General features: G+C 37.1%; 1 protein-coding gene across 2 annotated transcripts; it reads right to left on the reverse strand.

The window, feature by feature from the left end:
* Nucleotides 1–15: 15 nt before the first annotated feature.
* On the reverse strand, nt 16–19,997 carry LOC134653477 (probable 4-coumarate--CoA ligase 1). 2 transcript variants are annotated; one of them, XM_063508846.1, is made up of 9 exons: nt 19,690–19,988; nt 16,496–16,706; nt 11,196–11,342; nt 10,089–10,289; nt 8,980–9,088; nt 7,900–8,126; nt 3,877–4,055; nt 1,837–1,992; nt 16–571 (listed from the first exon to the last, which is right to left on the reverse strand). In XM_063508846.1, the coding sequence occupies exons 1-9, from the start codon at nt 19,930–19,932 to the stop codon at nt 281–283; spliced, it is 1,764 nt and encodes a 587-aa protein (XP_063364916.1). In that variant the 5' UTR covers nt 19,933–19,988; the 3' UTR covers nt 16–280. The 2 variants fall into 2 exon arrangements, with proteins under 2 accessions (XP_063364916.1, XP_063364915.1); XM_063508845.1 differs by having other exon boundaries at nt 392–571; nt 1,661–1,992; nt 19,690–19,997.
* Nucleotides 19,998–20,602: the final 605 nt, after the last annotated feature.

The following is a 20,602-nucleotide window of genomic DNA, read 5'->3' on the forward strand; positions in this document are numbered from 1 at the left end:
GAATTAAACAATGAATTGTAACAATTTTATTTCATTTATTTACCTATTAACAATTTATTACATTCATACTTTGCCCTTGACCATCATACATTTCATGGAAGATTGTCAGGGACATAACAAATAACATAAAACCTATAATACATTTCAATAATAATAAACTATACAATAACAAAAAAATCACTAAATTCTACTGCAGCACCATTAAAATAATTCTACTAAAAAATCACAGCTCGTATTTCTATACAATTTTCTATAATACTATGTACAAGTTATTTACACATCACTTCTTAGGGGTGTACCTTTTAACTTTGAGTTCGTTCCTCATGATTTTACCGGCGGCGTTTCTTGGGATAGAGTCGAGGAAGGTGACTCCTCCTTCAAGATGCTTGTACCTAGTCAGTTTAGACGCCACAAGGTCGTAGACTTGCTTCTCGGTAAGGGTCTTCTTGGGTTTGAGAACTACGAATGCTCGGGGCACTTCGCCGGCTAAGGCGTGGGGCACGCCCACTACCGCCACGTCAGCTACTTCTGGTAGTTCCATTATGACACTTTCAAGCTCCGTAGGGGATACCTGGGACAGAAGACGTTATATTAACATTTCAGTACAACTCAGTAGATTAAGGAAAAGGCTAAACTGGAATAGTAGTTTGTGTTACAAGGGATCAAAATGATAGATTTCCGTCAAGGACGTACATTGAATCCTGAACGAAGCGATGGATTCTACAATATTTCGTCCCTCACTACATTCGGGATGCTAAAGTAGAATCCTGAGCGGAATGAGGGATTCAAGTGTTAACGCCCAAGACGAAATAATTTTGATACCGTGTGATACTGCTTTTCACATCAACTATGAGGAAAATAAAAAAATCTTAGTGTTGACACAATCTGATGCTTAAACAGATTATTTAAGCTAAAAGAATAATGTGCAAAAAAAATTAAAAATAGTGTGCTAAAACAGAAAATTGTTACTTTGATCCCTCCTAGCAGGGAGGAAAAGTGCCACTTTGATCCCTCCTAGCAGGGAAGAAAAAGCTCTTTTCCGAATAGGTGGTGTGAAAAATGGATTTCCTACGCTAGTGAGCTGTCTAACCAGCGGCAATTTAAGCGATTACCGATCGACTATTATCTCACAAGATGTGCTGTACGATGTCGACCCCGTGTGAATAAAGAGATGCATATGTCTCTGAACGCCGGCTGTTGACGCTGCCGTTGAGTAGTAATTTTAATCATCCGGGTGAAATTGGCCCACCTAAAGTTTGTATTGAAAATGAAGATCGACACCCCATGAATTTGATCGTGGCATGCGCTGCTCCGGTCAAGAAATAGCAACCTATCGACCTATATCTGGTTACCTTGATGAGTTCCTTGGTGCGATCGACGATGTAGAAGTACTGGCCGCGTAGCCAAGATGCCAATCGCCTTCGATGCCAAGCGATCGATACGCAACTGTCACTGTTGCATTAATATGGAACAGTGATAGAGAGACATGAAGCTTTTCGTTGTCGAAGCGATAGCAATTGTAACCTTGGCTAGGCCGGCTGGTCGTTGTCGTAGTACGCCGCGTCGCCCGTGTGCAGCCAGCCCTCTGTTTCCAGTGTCTCTTTGGTTGCCGCCTCGTTGTGTGTTGAACCAACATGTACATATATCTCCCCTATCGTACCTGGTTACCCTTGACCTTGATGAGCTCCTTGGTGCGGTCGACGATGTAGAAGTACTGGTCGTCGTCGTAGTACGCCACGTCGCTCGTGTGCAGCCAGCCCTCTGTTTCCAGTGTCTCTTTGGTTGCCGCCTCGTTGTGTGTTGAACCAACATGTACATATATCTCCCACATCGTACCTGGTTACCCTTGACCTTGATGAGCTCCTTGGTGCGGTCGACGATGTAGAAGTACTGGTCGTCGTCGTAGTACGCCACGTCGCCCGTATGCAGCCAGCCTTCGGCGTCCAGTGTCTCTTTGGTTGCCGCCTCGTTGTTCCAGTAGCCTTTCATTACCTGCGTCATTAAATAACGTTAGAACTAATAGGGATCGGGATTCAAAAAGGCGGGTCTACAGAGAACGGGCAGTCGCACAAAGTACCTAGATCGGTATTTGTAGACTTTCCTTGCCTGAGGCATTGAGTAGGTACCTAATAACTGCAGGCCTCGGAGTATTTTTAGCACGGTAAGACTAAGGAGAGCTATGGAGTCTTTGTTAACATTAAAATTAAATTCATACTCATACTCATCCTCATTAATTAAGTTCGTCCGAATCGTTTTATAAATACTTAGACTACTTATATGTAATTAATTCTGTTTACATATATTTAATTAAATGTTATATTATAAAAAAGTAATAATATGTATATGTGTATGTTAATATTATTATATTACCCATATTGCAGTGTCATCGCTCCAATATTTTATTTAAGTACTTAACGTACCTACATACTATAATTACTGTTAAGATAAGGAACTATACGTTGTCACTGGCCGCTTTAGATAATAATAATCATTGTACCATATTGCAATGGTGAAAGTTATTGGTCTTATAAGAGAGGCATACGATTTTTTCGAAAATGATTATCCAGTTTTGGATCAAGTAAAGTTATTATAATGTTATTGTAGCGTTTCCGTGTCAGCGTGATTATTTACACTCAGTTTATATTGTTTTAATTTATTTTAGATAGAAAATATGCTGGACCGCATAGTTTTACTGTTTGAAACTTCCTCATACAATCTACGTTGACATGTTCTTCAAAGGACTACCTCGTGAGGCTATATCTCTTAAAGATGAAGGGATGAAATCAACTGGATATTGTGAAGATTGCTGCCGTCACTATTGGTGTCTTGTAAATGATGCCCATGAATGCAACTTACGACGTTTATACTGCCCATTATGTGTGAACGAACTGTTTTGTAGACGTAAGGAAGAGTAACGCATAACTATTCTAAAATATTGTAGCTCTATATCAACCTTAATGAATAATAAACAGTTTTAATATCTATGGAATATCGTTTTAATATGTCGAATACGTATTACCAATGTTTATAATCATAGGTTGCATGTCTTAAGTACTTTTTTAAGTGATAGGCCACTTATGATTAAACCTCTTTACCTAAATATGTGTATGAGTAAATCAGATGTCACATTATGTCATGAATATATAGTTACGTATTTCGTTATTGTGATGATCGCTGATATTTATTAGGTCTAGAGCTGTACATAATTTACTTGTACTTAATTAATGAGGATGAGTATGAGTATGAACTTAATTTTAATGTTAACAAAGACTCCATAGCTCTCCTTAGTCTTACCGTGCTAAAAAAACTCCGAGGCCTGCTAATAAGTTATGCCCTATTACATACAAAATATCTGGGTGACCGAGCTTCGCTCGGAAAACATATAATAACTCGGAAATGCGCGTTTTCCCAGAGATAAGACCTAGCTAGATCGATTTTTCGCCCCCGAAAACCCCCTATATACCAAATTTCATCGAAATCGTTATAGCCGTTTCCGAGATCCCCGAAATATATATATATATATATAAATAAACAAGAATTGCTCATTTAAAGGTATTAGATAGATAGATAGATAGGTACAAATTAGCTTTAAGGGTTTATTCACATTAGGTAAATGGGAAGCTCTCTGTCATGACATACCTAACACTGATTTAAACTTTCACGATTTTTACACATTATTAAACACCACGATCACGACCACCACGACCACGCCACCACCACCACCACCACGGGGACAACGCCGTTCTCGAAACGTCGGAGGTAAATCTTAAAACTTAGATACGCGATTAAGTCCCGTTGTATAATTTAATAATGACATAGGTATGTCGCGTGTTCGCGATTTTTACAAGTAGGTACTTGTAAAAATAGTGTACATACCTGCGGTCCCCTAATCAACAGCTCGCCCGACTTGTGCGGGCCCAGCATCTCGCCGGTGGTGAGCGAGACGACCTTGCCCTGCGTGCTGGGGACGAGCTGCCCCACCGACCCCACCTTGTTGTACGGGTACACGTATGGAGTCATCAGGGCCACCGGGGCGCTTTCTGTCATGCCGTAACCTGCGAATAGTTACAATTATTGAGAATTCTCTCTAAATTTTCTCTCTAAATTCTAAATTTCCTCATTTTGTTATAGATTTTGAATAACTTTCTTTAAAGTATATATCTAACCACTAGCTGTTGCCCGCGACTTCGTACGCGTGGATTTGTATATTGGTGGTTATATATTTCTACATTAGCTTAGAACATTGTGCAGCAAGTGATTGCGGTAGGACGGTTAATCATTTGTTAATTATTAATATTATATACAACGCATGAGACTTTGTCTTTCACAACCTACGAAGTTTCAAGCCCCTAACTGAATAAAATTGTCCTCGATATAATCCCTCTAAACCCCCTTAGAAGATTTTCATGTCCTCTATTTAATAAAACCTACTACCTAACTACCTATTTACGAAGTTTGAAGTTCCTAGCTTTAAATAAAATTTGAACCCTATACAAACTTTCAACCCCTTTTTAATCATTTTAGGGGATGATTTTTTAAAAGCTGAAATTATTTTTCTTGTATTCTAATAATATGCCTTTATACAACGATTCAAGTCCCGCACTCAAAAAAATGTTTGGCCTCCAAACAAATTTTCAACCCCTTTTTCACCACCTCGGCGGATGAATTATCAAAATCTCTGAAATTAGTTTTCTTCTCTTTTGATAAAATACATTTTTACAAAGTTTCAAGTTTGTAGCTTTAAATAAAATTTGAACCCTATACAAACTTTCAACCCCCTGTTTTAACCCTGTTAGGGGATTAATTTTACAAAACGCTAAAATAACTTTTTCTGTCTTCTAATAATATCCCCAAATAGAAAGATTCAAGTCGAGCGTTCGAAAAAATGTTTGATATCCATACAAACTTCCAACCCCTTTTTCACCACCTTAGGGGATGAATTTTCAAAAACGCTGAAATTAGTTTTCTTGTATCTTAATTTAATACCTTTTTGCAAAGTTTCAAGTTCCTAGCTTAAAATAAAATTTGCACCCTAAGACGAACTTTCATCCCCTTTTTATCCCCCTTAGGGGTTGAATTTCCAAAAAATAGCAATTACTTTCTTGTAATCGGCTATTATGCCTTTCTAAGAAGTTTCAAAGCATTTGTAATGGATTAAAACTTTCAACCCCTTTTTAATCCTGTTGGGGGATGAATTTTACAAAACGCTGAAATTATTTTTCCTGTATTTTAATAATATCCCGAAATACAAAGATTCAAGTCCCGCGTTCGAAAAAATGTTTGATATCCATACAAACTTTCAACCCCCTTTTTACCACCTTAGGGGATGATAATTCAAAAACGCTAAAATTAGTTTTCTTGTATTTTAATAACATATATTTTTACGAAGTTTCAAGTTCCTAACTTAAAATAAAATTTGAACTCCATACAAATTTTCATCCCCCTTTTAACCCTGTTAGGGGATGAATTTTACAAAACCCTGAAATAACTTTTCCTGTCTTCTAATAATATCCCCAAATACAAAGATTCAAGTCCCGTACTCTCAAAAATATTTGATCTCCGTACAAACTTTCAACCCCGTTTTTACCACCTCGGGGGAAGAAGTTTTAAAAACGCTGAAATTAGTTTTCTTGTTTTTTTAATTAATTACCTTTTTACGAAGTTTTAAGGTCCTAGCTTAAAATAAAATTTGCACCCCAGGACAAAGTTTCATCTCCTTTTTTACCCCCTTAGGGGTTGAATTACCTAAAACGTCGCAATTCCTGTTTTTTGTCATCGGCTATTATGTCTTTCTAAGAAGTTTCAAAGCATTTTTAATGGATTCAAACTTTCAACCCCTTTTTAACCCTGTTAGGGGATGAATTTTCAAAAACGCTGAAATTACTTTTCCCATCTTATAATAATATCCCCATATACAAAGTTTCAAGTCCAACACTCACAAAAATATTTGATCTCCATACAAACTTTCAACCCCTTTTTCACCACCTTGGGGGATGAATTTTCAAAAACGCTGAAATTACTTTTCCCGTCTTATAATAATATCCCCATATACAAAGTTTCAAGTCCAACACTCACAAAAATATTTGATCTCCATACAAACTTTCAACCCCTTTTTCACCACCTTGGGGGATGAATTTTCGAAAACGCAGAAATTAGTTTTCTTGTTTTTTAATTTAATACCATTTAACGAAGTTTCAAGGTCCTAGCTTAAAATAAAATTTGCACCCCAGGACAAAGTTTCATCCCCTTTTTTACCCCCTTAGGGGTTTTATTACCTAAAACGTCGCAATTCCTTTTTTTTTGTCATCGGCTATTATGTCTTTCTAAGAAGTTTCAAAGCATTTGTAATGGGTTCAAACTTTCAACCCCTTTTTAACCCTGTTAGGGGATGAATTTTCAAAAACGCTGAAATTACTTTTCCCGTCTTATAATAATATCCCCATATACAAAGTTTCAAGTCCAACACTCACAAAAATATTTGATCTCCATACAAACTTTCAACCCCTTTTTCACCACCTTGGGGGATGAATTTTCGAAAACGCAGAAATTAGTTTTCTTGTTTTTTAATATAGTACATTTTTACAAAGTTTCAAATGCCTAGCTTAAAATAAAACTTGCACCCCATACAACCTTTCATCCCCTTTTTAACCCCCTTAGGGGTTGAATTTCTCAAAATCGCTTCTTAGCTCTTATACATTTTATAAATGCAACCTAGTGTCCAAATTTCAACTTTCTAGCGTTTGTAGTTTCGGCTCTGCGTTGATGAGTCAGTCAGTCAGTCAGTCAGTCAGTCAGTCAATCAGTCAGGACACGTGCATTTATATATATAGATAAATAATACTCGCTTGTATATAATACATGTATAAATAAGTACATAGAGACAAAAGGAAGGTAGCTGGTACTTAAAGCTCAGGTTTATACCTAATTTAAGTATCAGCGAAAGATCTTGGACAGAATGTAACATATCTTAAGAAATTATGTATGTGATGTAACCTTTTGAACTTTGAACTCAATAAACTTTATCTTATCTTATCTTATTCTTACGTGAGGATTACTGAGATTAATTAGTGGGCACTATCTACTGAAAGGCCAACCTGCTTAATATAAATTGATTTATTCACTACAACACTGCTTAATACAAATTGATTTATTGATTTATTTTAATACATTAATTTTATAAGCATACCACTATTGGAAACCTCTAGGGTTTAACTCTATTGTCACACGCACACGCGCAATTGCATGCATGGCGATGGCGATCTTGCTTCTGGCAATAGATTGTCAGAAGCAAGATCGGTCTAGCCAGCCATATTAGGGCTCACAGTCGCAATCATCGGAAACGATAATATATATAACTACTACCTGCTAAAACGTAACAACGAAGCTAAGATCGAAGCAGAAGGGCTAAGATGGCCGGCTCTATATCATTTGTCACCATGCCTGTCACGTTCTAACAAGTATGTAAGTGCGAAAGTGACGCATGACGTGACGGGTGATAAAAACGCGTCCATGATACCGCTGCAGCTCACGACATCCTTTTTTATCGCTCTCAAATTGAATGATAGAGAATAGAGACGGGTAGTGTATAAAAGTACCAACAACGCCATCTGCTTTTAACGTTCTAAAAACATCACTCTATTGCCGAGTCCAGTATGTACTTTAATAGGTACGTGCATTGGCACGCCTTTATTATGTTTATTGTTCGTGGTAAGACAATTTACTTCTGAACATTTAGTATTTACCTACCTATTTGTTTTAGTAATAAGCACCTGAGACCGTGCCAACCATTATCTAATTTTATTCCGTGACCATAGAGATTCTGGTGCAATATCTGACCGCTGCTTTTGGTCAATTAAATGTTACGGAATCTGTACATTCTACCTTGAAAAATACACAAACCTTGTAATAAACGAATTTCATCCTTAGTCTTCTCGCATTTAAGCAGGAATTTCTCTAGCATGCTGTCCGTAGTAGGCGCCGCGCCCACCATGATTGTTTCGACAAATTGCAAGTGCTCTTTCTTGACTGACGGGTGCGTGGCGAGGAACGCGAGCAGCGAGGGTACCACAAACAGCGTCGTGGGCTGGTATTCGGCCAGGCACCTAATGTAGTCTTCTGGGGTAAATCTAAAAAAAAAATATAGATATTAGGTAGAATGAGATGGGAATGTGAAAACACCCCAGTGAATATCAGGTATACGGGGTATAGCAAAGACCCTATCAAGTAAAATATGCTAATTATTGCAATCCCACGATTTAATTTAATTATCCTTTAATGACATTTAATCAATTATTTTACTCGATCTCTTTTATTTAATACTCGTAACTTCATACTTCTAATATAATGTGTTATAAATAAATCTAAAAATCGAATTCGAATCGATTTAAAATCGAATGTACTCATAATAATCATTTTACTTATTTATTCGGAAAATGCATGTTGTTAGCTATTAAGAAATGTAATTCCAATTAGCACGTAAGGTTGAACTGTAAGTGTTAATTGTATGCAAGAAATAAACAATAAAGACAGAATATATCATAAGAAGAGAAGGAAATATTGGATGGTGGATGGATTACCTCAGTTCCTTTTTACTATTTTGGTACTGTTAGGTTAGGCATCATCATAATTCCAATCAGCCAAGAGAAAGACCATTGTTGAATAGAATAGAATAGAAAGTCATTTATTCGATAAAGCACACATACACAGGACATACACATGAAAAACAAAGAAAAAGAGAAGGATAACAATAACAATGCAAAGACAGCAGAGAGAAATTATATACAAACAGACAGAAAAATAAATTACACTGTTGGACAGAGGTATCAGTCAAAATTGGGCCTTATGGAATACCAAGCGAACTGCTGCAGCGCAATTTCTACCAGACCTTCGGAATAATTGGTTGACCAATAAAATAGTTAGTTGAGCAACTTAGTTAGGTTCGCTGACTACCTATAGTTAAATTAAGGAAACAACAGTTACCTAGGCATACTGACGACGTGGTAGCCGAGAGTGAGGTTGTAGTTCAGCACCCCGTTGAACCCGTAGATGTGGAAAAATGGCGGCACCGTTAGCACCACGTCGCCTTTGCCTGGAACACAGAAATAGAATCATAAGGTACACGCGTGAGCTAAATGCACTTACTTGATTATCTTATTAGAAAATTCAGTCACAAGATTTGCTATGTGCCGATTTTCGGCCACTACCACACGCAAACTTGAATCTTAAATTCTAAAATATAAGGCAACTGTCATACCGTCGACGATAAGCTAGAAGCGAGTATTTTCTTTGAGGGCGAGGGTGTTTTTTTAGAAAATGCTCTCACTTGTTGTGTGAAGAGTCAGTGATTAATAAATAATAAATGAAACAGTTATACCATAGAGAAAAAAATACATAGAGTGCTCACTCCATACATCAGTTTTAGTACCAAAAAGACTATTAGCATCTAGCATCGAGTAGCGGAACTATCAGTACTGCTACTTGACAATAGATGTAGCCACCGACCGGAAAGTCTTATGCTGTTGAGATAAGACTTTCCGGTCGGTGCTACATCTATTGTCAAGTAGCAGTACTGATAGTTCCGCTACTCGATGCTAGATGTAGACACTGAAATTAATAGTCTGAACTGATGTATGGAGTGAGCACTCTATGTATTTTTTCTCTATGGTTATACTTACAAATATACTCGTTTAAACTAATTTTATGGTTTAATTAAACGGATGAGTTAATTAACTCTCACGTGTTTTTAGTCACTAGTTCGACAATTATTTTGGGAACCCTCTAGTTCTCAATTTTCAAACACTAAGTGCTGAGCTGGTTTAGGTTGCCCGCGCCGTGCGTATACCGCGCGCGGTGTATATAAGATAGGATTAAGTACAATGGGTACTTGTATGAATTTGTCTGAGTATTCAGCTTTTCAAATATGTACTTAAGCCGCCCATACGTCAAACCTTGCCAAGCAAAATGAAATTTTATTTTGTCAACACAAAGTTCAAATTCGAATGGAACAGGATACCTTTTTATAGGTCTCTGGGCGGCTAGAGGATATGCTTATCTTATTCTACGAACAAAATTCAAAAAATCTTGATTACCCTTTTCTCCCTCGTACTTCATCATCTTCGGCCACTGGACCTGCTTCAGGTTGCACACGAGATTCTTGTGCGTCAGCATGACACCTTTGGGCATGCCTGTGGTGCCGCTAGAGTAGGGGATGAGGCAGACATCGTCGGCGTTCACTTCGGGAAGGTCTGCCTCGTGGTCCGCCATCAATAGGGGCTTCAGTCCGTATACACCTGTAAATTGATTAGTGATTACTTAATGACGAGAAAAAAAAACATTCTTGTTACAAGTGTTTACTTTTCTTACCACAGTCATTTTGTAACTCACCAAGACGATTCTAACAAACCCAAACTCATTGAGGTTGAAATATTATGTTTTATCTCTCTTTCAACAGATTAGCTCGATGACATCATTAGGTATATTACTTCATAAATTACTCGCCAAACTTAAGCCGAATCGAATGCCAGGAAGGAAGTTCATAATTTAGCTTTCAAGATTAAAAACACAGCCACCTGCAGATGTATAGTACATAATTATTTTCCATCGTATTTTCACGGAAACGTACGAACGTGTCTTGCTATTTCAGTCAGTCTCGGTACAAAAAGTAAAAGCGGCCAAGTGCGAGTCGGACTCGCCCATGAAGGGTTCCGTATTTAGGGGATTTATGACGTATTAAAAAAACTACTTACTAGATCCCGTTCAAACCAATTTTCGATGGAAGTTTGCATGGTAATGTACCTACATCATATATTTTTTTAGTTTTATCATTCTCTTATTTTAGAAGTTACAGGGGGGGGGGGGGGACACACACACATTTTACCACTTTGGAAGTGTCTCTCGCGCAAACTTTCAGTTTAGAAAAAAATTACCCACACGTATGGGTTTGATGAAAAAAAAATGTTGAGTTTCAGTTCTAAGTATGGCGAACCCCCAGATTTTATTGTTTTTTTTTTGTGTGAAACTCTTAATGCGGTTCACAGAATACTCATACTCATACTCTAAAATACAAACGTTTCCGAGAAAATATGATGGAAAACAATTATGCACTACATCTGTGTACTAACTAATTAGGTACCTGCTAACACAGTTAGATACAAAATGGAGACGTGCCCTAAAATAGGAAGAAAGTAGTAACTTACCATCCTGGTGTTCAACATCGCTGCCGACCCAAATCGTGCCCTTGTAGTCCTTGAGAGACTTGGCCACCTCGGTAGCCACGGGCATGAACATCTCGATGGTGGCGATGCATTTTACGTTGCAATCCGTGAATTGCCGTTTCACCTCATCTGCAAAACAAATATATAGGCGTTAATTGTAAGCATTAAGCTCATAATGTGTAGACGGGTCTCTATTGTTTCCCAAATAGTTTTAAGCCATAATGTATTGTTTGCCCGAATTTTCGTTAGTAATAATTCATTTGGTTCAGAAACGGGCCACTTTTCAGGATTGCCATAAAACAAACCTAGATAACCTTAGAACCTATCTATAGGATAACCTAACGAAAATCCTGAAATGTTAACGGTTTCAGTTTTATGACTAATGATAATATGACAAACAATACATTATGACTTAAAACTTTATGGGAAACAACGGGACCCCTGTGTGGACACGTAAGTACTCAGCGGCGCTCGTGAATCAACTATAAGGTGATGATCTCGATTGCTATCAGCATATAATCAAGTCCGAACTTAGAGACCGTCTAAAGGGCACTTCAACATGTTTTGACTACTTAATTCCAAAAAGATCGACCTTACTCTTCTGCTGTCGGATAGTCAGATATTTGTAACCACTTTGAAGTTTAAAGATTGTTAGCTTATCCTGGGATTTTTACTATTTAGATAGTAAAGCAATAATGAGAAGGACATGAGAGCACGCAAATTCTAACACCTAAAACAATTACTCTGAAGACCGTTTCTGAATAGTCGGTAAATTATCAGTCAATGAATATAGGGTAAGTGTAAGCTTAAACAGAAACATTCTGATTTTATTTTGGACTCAAACAGTTACTTATATATACTTACCTATATCACAGAATAAGTAATAGTATCCTATATAACTACTTATAAGCAATTGTTAAGTGCTAGCAATTTACGATTATTATTATGTGAACCTTGAACCGGCCACAATTACCTCTTCTATCATAATTATCTTGACGCGAAGTCGTGTTTACTCAATACAGAGCGTGCTACTACTACAGATTGTATTCAGATATAATAAAATAAGTTACACATGTCATGAGATAAGCATGTCTGTGTGCAGTCTAGAAAACATATGATACATTGGTATCAGCAGCACGAGATGAATGAAACGCTCCATAAATAATAAATAAATATTGTATTGGGCAGTCTTACACACCAACCGGCGATATACCTACATAGAAAAACACCCATAACTCAGGAACCATCTGAAATATTCGTGTTAACCACAAAAATAAATGCCCTTACCGGGATTCGAACCCAGGACCTCCAGCTGCGTAGGCAGAGTTGCTACCGGCCGGCCGGCCGGTTGAGCTCGTTGGCTCTGGACGCGTACTTACCTATTCAGATTTAAAAAAAATGGTAATGCGTGCCCTCCTTTCGCGCCAATTTTAGCGTAAAAATTGCATCTCTTATCAAGTTCGCAAACATCTACTTATTATTAGGGACTTTAACATGTTCTAATTTTTTGTGAGTTTAACTCTAGAATATGTGTAGAAAGCCTTATTAATACAATAAATTGATTTCGGTCATAACAAGGTACAAACGGAGTAGGCATCATTGTGTCTGTTAGTAGGTAAGTTTTATTTGAGTTGAGTCATCATAGGTAACAAGTGACAACAACAAAATATACCTATGACCTTGCTACTGTCATTAAAAGTGATTATAAAAGCATTATTCGATCATATAAGCTCAAATTTATTGATGTTATCAGGTTGCGATTTACCTGAATAACAAATATCATCGTTTTGCTTTAGTATTACATACCTACTAATACTCATTAAGCACATAGACATGCTATAGTAGGTAGGTAGTATAATATTTAGGAGTACTTATAATCAGAGATGGGCAAAATGTAATCGACTAACGATTAACGATTAAGACTAAAAGAATTAATTGCGACTGACGATTGAAAACGACGACTGATCAATCGTAGTTGTATAGAGTGCAACTAATTTAGTTGCAACTAAATTAGTTGCCGATTGATTACGGACAACTAATTTTTGTAATCGACTAATTAGTTAGACTATTTTTTCCGCGACTAATGTTAGAAGCAAATTAAATGGAAAACCTCGGTATGGCTATGTTGACAGCCAGCAGATTAGGACATCTTAACGCATGTATAAAAATGAAATAGCACATGTGTTACTTGCGATATTTTGACCATTTTTATGGAGTGTAAAATTTCTCTTATCTAAGGGTAAATAAAATTTCCGTAATAAGTAATAAGCACCTAGAATCTAAAATGATTCATGACAACATGTTCAATATATAATATAATATGACCTAGAGACCTCAAACCATCTATGAGTATGAATTTATGAAGTATGAGTACATCGAGTAGCCTGATCGATCAATTTGCTACCGCTTCAATATATTGGCAATAGCCCTAATAAATAAAATATGTATGTTGATTGATATATTTGAATGTAGAATGACGCAAGGAAAATGTACAATAGTTAACGCTGAGTTCTTTACAAAGAGGTTGAAATATTTTTAATGACCACACGTTGAAAACAAATAAGACCGCATAGATAATAAACAACATGCAGATGTCTCATGCAATAAATAGAACGTGTTTTTTTTTAGAAAATGCGTCGGCACTTGCTTCAAACTGCAATAAACAACTTCCAGGTAAGTAGGATTATCCCATTGTTTTGTCGCCGCGTGACACTAAAAAGAGTTTTATTATTGACAGCGACAGCAGAATATTGATAATTTCTTTGTCTAAGATTTACTCAGTATCGTGTACAACTTAAGTATTTATAATGCACCAATCTACATTATTGTTTGCGACTTGTAAACATTGCAGTTTTTCGCGATTTATCGTTACCAGCCCTAGTAGCACGGTCGCATTTTTATCATTTATCACCATGCCTGTCACGTTCTAAAAAGTAAGTAAGTGCGAAAGTGACGGGCATAGTGATAGTGGATAAAAATGGATCCGTGCTGAGCCCGCTGTATTCGTAATATAACGATATATACTACACATATATCGTTATATTATTGCCCATAATATTACATTGTCATTCAAGCATTTCAAATTAAACGTGTATACATAATTTTAGCTCAATTGGTTGAAGGTATCTACTTCGAAAAAAGCTGCAAGATTCTACCCAAACCAACACAGGTACAACATACGAGTACCTCGAATGTACATACATACCAACTTTTAGTTACATATTGCAAGTTAAATAAAAAATGCAAAAACCAGCGATGACATAGTTTTAATATAGATTTAACCGTGAAATTTAGTCGATTGAAACTAAAACTAATTTAGTTGTTAGTTGTACATTCTCACAACTAATTTAATCGCAACTAAATTAATCGCGATTAAAAAATGACGATTGATATTTTTAATCGATTGATTAGTTAACTAAAAAATTAATCGATTAATGCCCATCTCTGCTTATAATACCTATGTAGAGTTCTTCCTATGAAAGAATGAATTATAACTTATCGTTACAGATTATAAAATAAAAAGAAATAAATGTTGGTAAATATATAAAGGTAACCTAACAGTGACACACCAAGCAATTGTTCTGGAAGCTACATTAAATAAAATCTTAGAAAAGCTTGGCACGACATGCGCAAATACAAGACGAAAAGTGTTACAACGTAACTGCATATACTTACTGTAAGTCACTGACCTGTTTACAAATAAGAATAGCCTACCTACCGACAAAAACTAATATGTACCTATAGTTCGTTTTTTTTAGCATTAGAAAGAACTTGAAAGAAGGTAAGCGATTTTGACATGTCTTTTAATTGAAAAACACTTTTTAAATCAATAACTATTACTTATGAAAGCAGAAGACTATAAAAGATCGTATTAGATTCATAATTGTTACATATTTACCGTAACTTATTTTTAAAATGTGTTTTTCAATTAAAAGACACATCAAGATTGTTTACCTTATTTCTAATGCAAAAAACGAACTATACCTACCTAAAGTAAAACCATCATTCTTAAGTACATGTCACCTATATATACATGTCCTACATGCAATCATTGAGTCAATATTATGGCGGACTTTAGAACTGCATCATTCAATTGCACCTATTTGTGGGAGGGAGGCCTACTCTGACAATTAAGTATGTTTGTACCACTATTACATGTCGATTAGGAATGTAAAATGGAATTAGGTCAGGAAGAAACATCAATTACGGTTTAAAAATAATTTAAAATTAATTACGGTGTTTCGTTCGTCTTTTTAATTTTTCAGGTCTATTCCAAAACCAGCTTTGCATCGATGCTCAATCTAATCAGCTCATGGCTTAAGCGGGTACCTACTACCTACAATAGTTGTATTTATCAACAAGTTCTAGTTAAATGTCCCGGTCCTATCTGTCCGATATGCAAAGGCCTGAAAACTTCGACGTATTTATTTGAAACTCTCTCCGAATCCAGAGTTTAAGCACACCGGTTCGCCATGTAGTTGATGATATCAATATTTTCTTCGGGCATAAATCAGAACGTACAACATATACCTAAGTAGGTAGCATTTGTTTATAGTACTTATTATTTAAGCAATAGACAGTCATGTCCTTTAAATATACATATAAGTAACAAGTTGTTCCAAAGCAAATGGGAAAGTAAGGTAGGTAAATCTGAACCAGGCGTTACCACAGGCGGGCGCGGTTATCACATCACTATTGCGTTTTCCGGATGCACCCAGTCACCCAGTATGATAAAGATAGATAACTGCCGTGAAGTGTAAAGTACTATCACTTATTTGTCATATATTTTTCCGGCGACCGTAGAAAAATAAGATTAGGACAACGGACGCATGCAGTGATCTGCAGGCGGCAGGGTGAGATATCTTCTCGGCTCTCAATTTCAGACGTTTAGCAAAGTCATGTGCAGCATTCGACTATCAAACTTATTTTTATGGTGCCGTACCTTACCATACCATACCTAAGAAATAAACATTTGTATTTGTATTTAAGGAAAAAACGGAACCCTTATAGGATCACTCGTGCGTCTGTCTGTCTGTTCCGTCTGTCTGTCTGTTCCGTCTGTCCGACCATTCCCCCTCGCCCCTTTATCTCCGAAACTAGTGGGTCTAAAATTTTGAATAAAATACACAAAAGAGTTCTTTACCTATAGATGACAGGAAAATCTATTAGAAATAAATTAAAGCGTGGGTCGGACTTAATGTACGGAACCCTTGGAACGCGAGTCCAACTCGCACTTGATGGCCGGTTTTTCTTACCCATAGCAAATAAACAAATGCACTCACCAGCAGTGTATAAAGGATTCGCAAACGTAACCACCAAGCCAGCCTTCATAGCTCCGTAGATGAGGACCACGAACTCCGGTAGGTTGGGCAGGATGAGGCCGATCTTCTCTCCTGGTTTCATCTTCAGGGCTCCAGCGAGGCCGTTGGCGCAGCGCTCGATCATGAGCTGCATCATGCTGTAGTCGTATCCGCGCCCAGATGCGCCGCATGTCTGGATATAAACTTATATTATGACATTGTTGGCACAGGTCGTTAAAGCTTAAACTTAGTGCTTAGTTAACTTCCATATGTATTTTTTACGGTTCCAAAGTTACGAAGATCTTCGAGTATCTTAGGAATTTACTCCTAAAATAATTATCTCCTAAGGCTAAAATCAAAACAGAGTAAACAGAAAAACTCTACTGTTAACTTTGCCATAATAGTAGTATGTAGTTAGAAGGTATACAGGTACCGAGAAAATAACAATTATAACGTAGATCGTTAACTGAGCCGCACTTGCTTCTTGGCTAGTAATAGAAAAAACAGTGTTTTTCTATTTTTGCCCGAAAACAAGTCACTAAATCCTAACATAACGGCAGAATCGTACTTTGGTCGCGTGACGCAAGCAGATCACATTTAAGATCAATTTATTCATGCATTCATGAAAAATGTTTTTGTTTACAACTGTAAACTGTTGACTTGTGCGGTGTTTTAAACGATTGTCGCGTTTATTATTGTGGGATGATTTCGTAAAAAAAGGCGTACGTGGTTGCTGAACAGCGGATCGGAAGTTGTAAAGGGGCCCACTGATTTATCAGTCCGCCGGACGATATCGGCCTGTCAGTTAGAACAAAAAGTTGACAGTTCTGAACAACTGACAGGCCGATATCGTCCGGTGGACTGATAATCAGTGGGCCCCTTAAGGATTTAAGAAGATACCTAGGTAATTCCTAATTTAAAATTATTTTAAACTACACTCTGATAGTATATCTGTGTCTTCGCAAAATATTTTATTACTAATCGTCTATCGGTCAATGACCCACTTAGTACCTAAGTAGCTAAGCTACCTAGATTTCACGTTACACTGGTTATTTTTCCCGACTCGCGTTAGTCGTAGACATCGTAGTCGGCGTAGCTCTACGAAAGGTCGGCGAAATTTTGAAAGATTTATAGGTAGTTGGTAAACCTAAAGTTGACTGGTAACAAATCAATACTAAGTGACCACAATGACCAATGGCCGCCATGTCACAAATTGTAAAATCTATTAAATACTCCTTCTACTCTGTGTGTTATACACGTTATACAGAACTATGACTCAAAATCGCGCAAAAGTATGCTACTCAATCCTATATACCTATTACCTACTGCAATACATTTAAATCTGCCTTTCTCAATCAAAATTCAAATCCCTAGTCTCAGTATTAAACAGGGTACCTATAGAAAATACTAGGTAGGTACATAATACATAGCTTCCTTCACCTTTGATATTGAGATAACAGATTCTTATACTCTACCGATTTGAATTGGCAATATTCCATCCCGCGTAAACGACTTTGAAACAATTCCCAAACACATAAGTTACCTAATACCCAAACCGTAATTACTATAGGAGCCAGGAAAGAGGCGTGGCATTTCGAGTGTGTTATATGATACCTTTACCTACATGTAATAGCTCCGCTACTTTTTGAAATCCCTCATTTATCTTAGGTCATAAAACTCATAAAATTTTTAAAATTATAAATTAATTAAAAAAAATGAAAATGGACTTCAAAAAGGATAAAATAAAATATTACTTGAATATGTACCTACCCCTTTTACATGCGTAAGCAACTAGAGTCTGTGCGGAAAGAGAAGAGTCGTGGAATGTATGGAGCCCAATACATTCCACGACTCTTCTCTTTCCGAACAGACTATAATACGTCGAAAGTCGGAGCAAAGCCTACAGTCTACACGCACGCACTCAATCTCTTAATTTCCGGCCGTATTATTTTTCATGATAATAACTAAAATGATCACTGCATGATGCTCTAATTTCACGGGAAACTGATTAGTTACGACACGAAACCTTGCAAAATATAGCTGGCAAACTGCAGTCGGTGCACTGTGCAGGTTAGTTGCGTTTTCTATTTGCGACTGACTAATCTGCAATTACTACACACCTACGCGTCAAGTCTAGTGGTAGGTAGGTACTGTTTATTTACAGTCACTGGGTTTGCAGCCACGCTATCAATAGGACGCCAGACTAACCGACATAGCCACGCATATACGAGTATGCGGACTGGTATTAAAAGTTGGGAAAGTTTGTCTGGAGAGGGACTTTGGTCTTTGAAAAAATTACAAGAGTTGTACTTACATATATATATTTACTATGTTTTGATATATTAAAATAAAACAAACAATGTATTTTACCAAATTTACCGACTGCCCGATGGTCGGAAAACGGAAACTGGGTCATTATCTCGGTTTCGATCGAAACTAAGCGAGCGAACGAATTCGTCAATAAGGTTGCAATTAACATGCGGTCTGAAATGTCTGTACACTTTAGTAGTTAACGCATGGGCGCAAAATATCACGGCAGATTGATTATGTTAACACGTTCAGTCGTTCACTACTGGAGGGGTCGAAAAAAATGACATGTTTGCTGGACCACTCAGAGATCATTACGGGTGACCTTACTTTTTAAACATAATTAACGGTCTCGTTATGTGAACGTTTACAGGCATGTCTCTGATGCTACCTTGGTCCATAAAAATTGCGGAAGGGATTCTGTTATGTTGTATTTTTTGTCAAGAACACCGCGTGGCTGCCAACTTGCCAAGCGTTTTACCGTAGCCTCAACCTTCGGATAGGGACTATTTATAATTATCTAGCATCCGTATGGCGGAGCAGTGAACTTTGTACTGCATGTAAATAACTAAATTGATGATCGGAGCAACGCAATGCACGTTATGCGCGTGCATTCATTTGCCGCCATTTGATTAATTGTTCGATGCGTTAGCTTGCATTTAGTTCGTCGCGTGCTTGTATTAAGTAAATTCCTGCAAACTACTTACTCATATTTACTTACGAAGGTGTAATTTGAACACTAAATTAACATTAGAACCCTAAAAACAACTGTTATTTTTTAACACAAGAATGTCTATGACATTTGTACAATAGGTACAAAAAATTATAATCTGCTAAACAAATATAAATATTCAATTAAAAGTACTCACCACACAAGGCTGATCCGACCATAACTCGACGTCCCGAAACACGTAATCCGTCAAAGTTTCTTTCCCGATTTCAATTTCACCCCATGTTGAAGTCAAATACTTGCCCTCGACGACGGGGGCAGCCTTCGTAGCGAAGCACCTGTTGTTTAACACATGCCGAAGTATTTTATTTTTACGGGTCAGTTTAGGGGGAGAGTTTAGGATCTTTACGAAATTGCCGCGCAAAACTTTCAAATGAGACATGGTTGCGCGCGAGTTTTCGCGGGAAGAAGCGGCGTACGAATGCGCGGCGCGAGCGCTGAACAAGTATTTCCTTTGGTTGCAGCGATTAGAGTTCTTGAATGAGCCAGTATAATCGTAACCTCGAAATCTATGATGACTATGCGTGACCAGATAACGCCCTTATACTGGTTTTTTAGCTTTGGCTTTGATTGGAACGAGTCGAGACTGACGGCCGCACGCCCGCGGGGGCAAGGTCCAACTCTTTCTATATTTTAGCTGAAACCAACAAACAAACGACAATTCTGGATTTCTTGATAAAAATATTTACGCCGAAATGATAACACTTTTTAAAAATAACAACAACCATTTTATTTGTTTCAGACAAAAATATTCCGCTACCCGTTTATATTGTAACTTTTTGTAAGACTAAAAATACATATTGAACTGTCATATAAATAAAAATTAATGCGATTTGAACACAATTTTTACATTGAAAACGTTCTAGTTATGTTAGGCTGAGTTTTATAAAGATCTACCAGGAAACAAAGTCAAATAACATTTTAAAAACTGTAGTTTTTACTGTAAAATTTCTCATGGATCTTTGCAAATCTTAGCGATATAAGTAGGTCCTTAGATAATAATTTACTAATTATATTTAGGTACTAATACCACTATTGTCATTTAGCTAATG

The sequence above is a fragment of the Cydia amplana genome, chromosome 13, assembly GCF_948474715.1.
Source record: "Cydia amplana chromosome 13, ilCydAmpl1.1, whole genome shotgun sequence".
In the NCBI taxonomy this organism is placed as follows: Eukaryota; Metazoa; Arthropoda; class Insecta; order Lepidoptera; family Tortricidae; genus Cydia; species Cydia amplana.

Coding starts and splice junctions, on each gene's coding strand:
- LOC134653477 (XM_063508846.1), bottom strand. CDS start 19,932: ATGTCTCATTTGAAAGTTTTGCGCGGCAATTTCGTAAAGATCCTAAAC. Junction 11,343..16,495: donor GAATCCTTTATACACTGCTG/GTGAGTGCATTT, acceptor TTTGTTTTGCAG/ATGAGGTGAAACGGCAATTC. Junction 9,089..10,088: donor GAAGTACGAGGGAGAAAAGG/GTAATCAAGATT, acceptor TCTGTGTTCCAG/GCAAAGGCGACGTGGTGCTA.